We start from the raw sequence: 8,152 nt of genomic DNA on the forward strand, positions 1-8,152 counted from the left end.
TGGCAACATTTACTTCTTTTGACATTTGATAAAAATTTTCAACTCACAATAATATAAGTTTCATACAATGGCATAGTCTATATTAGCACTGCACAAGCCGAATTTCATACTTGGAAACTACATCTAATTGACACCTTCGATTTTCTATTATCTTTTGAAGATGAGATTGAATGCTGTCAAAGCTTACAGTAAGTATAATTAGTATTAGTAAATCACAGTGCTTCGAGTAGTTTAAAAAATTTATAAGTGGATTTATTGAAGCCCACCAAAAGTGTTAAGTGACAGCAAACTGCAAGTATTGTAGGATGAGGTTGACACTCCAACATATTATGAATCTATTAAATATGACATGAAAGGCTATCTCTATCTATTTGAAATCCCAGGGAAAGATCCAGAAAATAGGAGAATAGGTTCAAAACTAGCTAAAGGAGAAGGAAAACAAAAAAACTTCTTGCAAAATCCTGCTCACCAGGTAAAAAAGAAAATTTTTCCATCAAATTGCAATACAATTAAAAGTAAGTATATAACGAAAACCTTAAATATAAAAGATAACTCTAGACAAACCACCGACATCAGCTCCAAAGAAACAAGCTCAGAAGTGTGTGATCAATTAAGACCTGCTATAAACTGGCAAAAGCAATTAATACCAAATGCTACCGAGAAAAAATTATTGATTTAAATCAAGCTACATGTGAAAACGACAGGAATATAAAAATGACAACACACAGTAATCTAGCTTCATGATAATGCACCATTATACACAGCAAAACTGGAATCAGAAACAATTAAAGCGCTATAATGGGTATTTTCACAAGTGGTTTACTCACAAGACTTGACTCCATCCAATTATTACTTTTTTGTATAGAACGGACATGCACCTCCTCAGCAATGTTTCACATTTTACAGACATGCACAGAAAGGCTCAATGAATGGTTCGTTTCAATACAGGAACAGTTTTTTTTTGTTGTTTTTTTTTGGCATGGCATCCAAAATTATAACAGACGGGGAAATGTTAAGTTAGAGATGGACAGTACTTCAAATATAATATTGTTTTTCATTTTCATCCAATAAATGTGAATTTTCTATACAAGAATTCTAGTTTCATATACACATACCTATACAGAGGATACTTTTTAATTAAAAAAATAAATAAAAGAAAATACTTACATCAAACATTGAATGATCCAAGTACCAACAACCAGCAACTATCTTGTACTGAACTTCAGGTATTCTCATCAAATGCTGAAAATTTTTTATTCTATCTAATACGGGTTGGCTCCTGCATTGCATTAGGATAAAAAAATAAATAGTAATTGTAATTTAAAATTAAATAACTTAATATAATATATACAGTTTGTAATGATTAAATATTTTATATACAGTTAAAACTTCCTATAACAACACAAGCTACAATGACATTCTGTTTATAATGACAAAACTTGAGAAAAAGTTTGGTCTGTGATTACTGATAAAGGAATCTCACACGTAAGGAAGAAATTGATTGTAGTAACACTAGATTAGATAATCTCAAGAATTAAAACAGAGTGTCTAGCAAAATGGCTTTAAGAAATTCCCTGACCTTTCCAGGCGCTTTTTAATTTATTCAAAATTTTTCATTTTTTCTATTTATTAGCAATAACTAACTAGAGAACTATTTAAATTTGTTTATTTTCAAGTTACAACATTGTAAACTATAATTTTTTTTTTTAAAACAAAAAGAATTTTTATTTTTAAAACTGTTGGAAGGGAATTTTTCCAGCAGCTAATGGAGAGAAGAATTTTCATAGAAAATTCTAGTTTAAAACCATTTTATATAGGTGATTTTTTTAATTCAATGTGTCCTAACGTCATAAATCGTGACTAATTCCTGGAAGTAAAAATACTACATAGCTATTGATATTGAAAATTTATGCATAAACGTTGCGGAATATCAATTAAACGTAAATGGACAAAATAATCACAAAAAATTATTCTTATTATTCAGGTCTAGACACCCTGCTAAAAGAAGGAATCTTTTTTAGGGGGAAAAAAAAAACGAAAATTCGTCATCACTAATTTAGATAATTTTTATCTGTGATTGTTTAAAATTTATAGAAGGTAGAATGTTACTATTTTAAGTCCTGGTTCAGATTACGACTTACACCTATTCTTAGTTGCCTTCATTCCATTGTTGTTACAACCATTTTATTTTGCTGTAGCTATAAAACTGAGAACAAAAAAAATTTGAGAGATTATAATAAATATAGATTCCATTTCTTTTTGAAGGTTGTCATAGAAGATCCTCACTGTACATAAATTACTTCTGAAAACATATTTAAGGAAGTATTATCAAATATATTTCTAAACTAAATGTACCAATAATCAAAAATATTTTATGACAATATCAAAAATGATTACCTGATTGGTGTGTAACAGTTGATAATATCCATAAATAGATACAGCAATAAGGACATTTTATTGGCAATAGAGGGCGATGGGTGAAGACAGAACCTCAAAACAGACTGGATAGATGGTGGAGGATAAAGACCTGTTCCACCTTCCTCTAGCCATTGCTTTTCCGCGTCGGTCCTCCCTAGCAAGCTATCCCCGAGGAATGGGCCTTCTTTTCTTCTGTAATAATAGCAACCTTTAAATTAAAATCAATGAAATACCCATATATACATAATATGAATAGTAGAGGAATAAAAATGAATAAGCATCTTATACTTATAACTTTTTAAAAATCATATTTTAAAATAATACTGATATAATTAAAAATTTTAAACAAGAGACCTTTAATCTTCATACGTTATGCATTAAGGAAAAGGTAATTTTACCTGTTTATAGCATAAGCGTTGATGTCATCAAAATGATAAACGACTGAATCACTCGGTTTTCCTAAGTCATTTGGCTCAGGCAATAGGTTAACAGAAATAAGCTTTAGGCAACAGTCAAAATACAACCTGACTAGAGACATGGCAGTTAATTTTTCTTCAATACCTGAAATATAATTTAAATTTTGATAAAAATAAATCAAACAAACATTGAAGAATACTAAAGTACTACAGTAACCATTATATGAATTATAAATGGCAAGCAGATTAAAAAAGGGATAACTTCTTTGGATCTTAAGACCAATGAACAGATTTTGATGAAAATTAATTTTTAATAAAGTAAAAGCCGAATTATAAAAAAGTTTGTTGGAAAAAAAATATTCATTTTACATTAGGATATAAATAATAATTTTAATAATTTCAAACTATATTCTGGGAATAAAATATTTTTGTTTTAGATTCATTGTCTTTGATTAGTTAAAACAATAAATGTATCTTCAAAACATAGCATATAAGTATCTAGAGGGCAGGTGCGGAAGCACAACAGAAGAGCTAATGTGAAGGGGCCTCTCCAAGGTTCCAAAAGGCAGGTGCAAACTGCAAAAAAGAGAAACAGAACCTCACCTGTGACCTCTCCACCTCCTGCAAAGAAACCTAACAGTATGGAGACAAGCACAGAAGCTATAGCAGAGCTGTTAGTAGGGTTCCTGATGTGCTTTGCTATATATAATCCACCAATCCAGTTAACCCGTGACCAGTGCAAAGCACTTAAAAATATATTATAGATAAACTATATTTATATCATTATATTCAACACGGATGAGTCAGAAGGCAGCCATCTATTGTTTGATGGTATTAGCTATAGGATCAGTAGCTACATCTTGGCTTTCTTCATCTTCCAGAGATTGGTTGTCCAACATAGTCCCTGACATTGACATTAGGGAGGATATTACCCTATGCATACCTCTGGGGATACCAGGAAACTGTTTAAAATTCCAGTTCTTTTTTTTTTACAGATAAGAAATTAAACGAGGAAGTACTTTTAAGGAGATTCAGGTTGCATAATAAGGAAGTGGTAAACTTCTGGAACTGGATAATCCAACATATCACAGAGAAGGGACACAATAGTATGCATAGAATTCCAGAAACCAGTCATGAAAGTAAAACCCATGTATGCGAGATACGGGCTGAGCATGTTGACTCCCAGAATCTTATTACTGAAAATGCTCAGCCAATGAAGGCAGCAGCATTGGAGGACGTGCCAACAAACTAAGAAGGGTTACTGCATATAGCAGGGCAGAAGATCTACCACTACTTATATACCAGAACAATCATTGTTAGGGATGGTGGGTCGATTTTGAAGTACAAAAAACGAATATCAACTTTGTTTCACTTCTAAAAAAATTTTTTAACCCACTTTCATAGGTCAGTCGGCCTGACAAACAGTTTTTGTTTCCTTCCTTATCGCATATATTGCTCAAATCATAATAATAAAGTATATGCAAATGTTTAATATTAAAAATACAATAATTTATAACAAACTATCTATTGTGTTCATTAAATCTATATACATCCTCAAATATAGCATTCCTGGGTCAGCTAATTGTTTATACAAATAAATAATTAATCTTAATTATTGTCTTACGCTTCAAAAATTAATAAGAGTTTAGTCAATGTTTGAGACTAATCATTTTAAGTTTTATTTACTAACTATAAGAGTAAAATATATATTTAATTATATGATTATTTTCATAAAAAGATAAAATATGTTAATATTCCATTGACTTACCACTAATTATAACAGTATTCTTGTATCTGTTAACAATGTTTGTATATACAGACTGAACTGTGTTCAAAAGTGATTTACAGTGTTGTAAAGATCGTTTTTCACTGACATCAAATTTCATTCCAGATTGGTCAAACAGAGGGATACCTGTAAAGTCAGAAACACATTTAAGATGTACAAAAAAAAAAAGAAGATTGAAAAAATAGTCAATGACTAATTAATTATTTTTTCCAGAAAAAACTTGCAAGTTATTTGTTTTTGTTGTCTTAACTATTACAAATTTTTGGCCAACTGGTAGACTATATTCAGCGATGGAACAATATGAGGAGACAACAGTACCAAACGGACATAATTTATTGTTGGAATAAAAGTCAAATATGAGGAGACAACAGTAGCAAAGGGACATAACTTATTATTGGAATATGAGGAGACAACTCTATCACAGGGACTTAATGTATTATTGGAATATGGAGTGGAGTTCCTATATGCATACAATATATGCAGACAACTCGTATGCCTCCAGTTCTCGTCTCAACAGAGGAAACAAACCAAAGCCAACCCTATTTAACTTTGCCAAAACATTGGTTATAATAATAAAGAAAAGAAAAGTAACATACTTCTTATTATTTTTTAGTAAAACCTAAGTGATCTGTGAGAAAAAAATTACAAATTGGGAATGCCATAAATTACCATCATATCAATTATCAACAAACAGAAGATTGCATTTCCAGTGCTTTAAATTCCAAAAATTATAGCTCTGGGATTTTTCTGGATATATGCTTGATAATAAACGGCATGGATTCTTACTTAGTGGACAAAAATTCACAATGAAGACTGACTAACAACATGAATACATAAACACAAAAACTCGAAGGAAACAAACATAACACTTTAATGAATTTCAAGACAGTAACTCAAGAGAAATAGTTATACATTGCTCACTTTGCTGCTTTGCATATAAATGCTTTTGCAGAGGCCAAATTATATTTTTGGTAGCTAAATACATTGTTTTGTTGTAACATTCGTTTTAGGGGAAAATAAACTATCTGTATAGCTGTGAACCTTGACCTCTAAATTATATTCACAGCAGCTTTAACAACTATTGGCCTCATCATTATTTTTCCTTGACATCAAAAATACACAAATTATATAATATTTTTAAATTCATCTAATTCTCAAGTGTTAAATGATGAAGGTAAAATATAGTGGAAATTTGAAAACTATGACTGGAATAAATAAGTAAATAAATTAACGTGGCCGTAAATAATTTATTTTTATTCTAGCTTAATTAATAGATCGTATTTAAGATAATAATAAAAATGTTATGATGATAAAGCCCTTCCTTAGATATTGTTTTGTCCATATAAGGGGCTAGAACAATAGAAACCTTAAAGACCAAGTTAGGTTAAATTCTTGTGGTTTCATTACCATTTAATGGCCAATGCCAACAAAGAATTCTACACCTGAAAATGAAACATTATTTAAATTTATTATATATTACATAAATGGATCATATGGTAAATAGTAAGGAAATTACTAATCATTTCCAACTTGCCAAGGGGGGTTAAACCGCTACTATTTGCGGTCGATCTAGCCATTATTTGTCGAACGGCAAATACAATTACCATAAAACAGAAATTGCAGGAAGCAATTAATAGATTTAATAACTGGTCACTCTCAATCGGTCTCAAGTTCTCACATGAGAAAACTAAATGCCTCCATTTCACCCGAAAAAGAATAACCTCACCATCTCCTGAACTATATTTAGGCAGTTCTTTGATACCCTACACAAATAACCACAGATTCCTAGGGATGATATTTGTTTGGAAACTAAATTGGGAGACGCATATCTCAACATTAAAATCCAATGCAATAAAAAAATTAAATATATTACGCTTTCTTAGCGGGATCTCTTGGGGCTCAGACAGACACACAGTTATCAAACTATACCAGACTCTGGTATGCTCGAAGATTGACTATGGATGTTTCATTTACGGCTCTGCCAGACACCGTATCCTTGCCAGACTTGATGCGGTTCATCATACTGGGATAGGTATCGCAACCGGTGCTTTTCGAACTAGCCCCATTCTTAGTCTGTAGAATATAGAAGCTGGACTACCTCATTTATTCAGAAGGAAAAAACTGGCGATAAACTATATTTCAAAATTATACCCTCAAAACGATCACCCTACGCATAAATACATCTTCATACCTAAATATTTAAATTTTTTTAGAAATAAAATAAATTTAACACTCCCATTGGCAGAAAGAACACATACTGCTATTGAGTTCTTTAAAGAAATACCTCTGTACATCCTGGAAGTCATCCTCCATGGATACACAGGCTACCAAATACAATGCTCCAATTATCCCTATTTCCCAAAGGTAGTATGTCACCTACTGAATATAGAACTAGGTTCTCACGTCTTTGTCAAAATATTCCTAATCCTTTTTTGATTTATACTGAAGGATCAAAATATGACGAATCTATAGCGTCCTCTTTTATCACAAATAACTCAACCCATAAAATAAAACTCCATAAATTATGGAGTGTATATACAGCTGAATTACATCCAATAGCCTCAGCACTCCTCTTCTCCATGACAGTGACGCATACTAACATAGTTATCATTACCTACTCATTAAGTTCACTAAAAGCCATGAAGATCATTTACCCGAAACAACAGAAAATCATAAAAATTCACAATTATACCAACATGCTCGAAAACTTGGGAAAAACTGTTTTCTTTATATGGGTGCCGGGTCATATGAGGATCGCTGGAAACGAACTGGCGGACATTGCAGCTAAACAAGCACTTGCTCTTCCAGGTCAGGCATGGCCATTCTGACACCCCAAGAAATAAGTCGGAGCTAATTAGCTAATGCCAGATTGAGAATAGGTCATACAAGTTTAACTCATACATATCTGATCAGTAAGCAGCCACTGCCAAAATGTCAATACTGCAACAGTGTACTTACGATCAGTCACATATTTGAGGAATGTCATTTCTATTCCGCGAACTTAAGTAGACTGGGAGTAGGACTGAGTGTATCGGATGCTCTGAATGATGACCAGAAGAACGTGGAAATGGTTTTGGTTTTCTTAAAAAGGAATGGCCTTTTGAATAAGATTTAAACAAGAAAATGTGTTATAAGTACTAAAAAATTCCAAAAGAAGTAATTATTTAAATTTTTTTGTAATTATTTAAAGAGAAAAATAAAGTGAAATAGAATTATAAATATAAATGAAATAGAATTATAAAGCGTGAAACATGGGCGTTGATGACCTCAGGGTTTTACGCCCTAAAGCCCCAGACAACAACAACAACTAATCATTTCCTTATTACTTAGACCACATTCCCACTCTGGTCAGTTTACGATGTTGAACATCAGATTGTACAGTATTAGACAGCTCATACTTCCGATTAACCCGTTCACTGCCTTAAAAAAATGTGATTTCTTTAAAAAAGGCGAGATTTTTTTTTCTTGTTTCGAGTAGTAAAAGTGTCTTTATTACCAATTAAATTAATTTTTTGTAATTTTCTTTTTTTTT

At 31.6% G+C, this 8,152-nt stretch overlaps 1 protein-coding gene across 1 annotated transcript in view; it reads right to left on the bottom strand.

Moving 5' to 3' along the window:
• Positions 1 to 8,152, bottom strand: part of Elys (AT hook containing transcription factor 1 homolog) — a gene marked incomplete in the record, with an annotated part of 54,056 nt that overhangs the window by 30,238 nt on the left and 15,666 nt on the right. Inside the window, 4 exon segments of the mRNA XM_067049191.1 lie at positions 1,168 to 1,279; positions 2,398 to 2,610; positions 2,817 to 2,979; positions 4,603 to 4,746. Coding sequence (XP_066905292.1) covers positions 1,168 to 1,279; positions 2,398 to 2,610; positions 2,817 to 2,979; positions 4,603 to 4,746 — 632 coding nt within the window.

Source organism: Halyomorpha halys, unplaced genomic scaffold, assembly GCF_000696795.3.
Source record: "Halyomorpha halys isolate HHAL.00 unplaced genomic scaffold, Hhal_1.1 Scaffold676.1, whole genome shotgun sequence".
In the NCBI taxonomy this organism is placed as follows: Eukaryota; Metazoa; Arthropoda; class Insecta; order Hemiptera; family Pentatomidae; genus Halyomorpha; species Halyomorpha halys.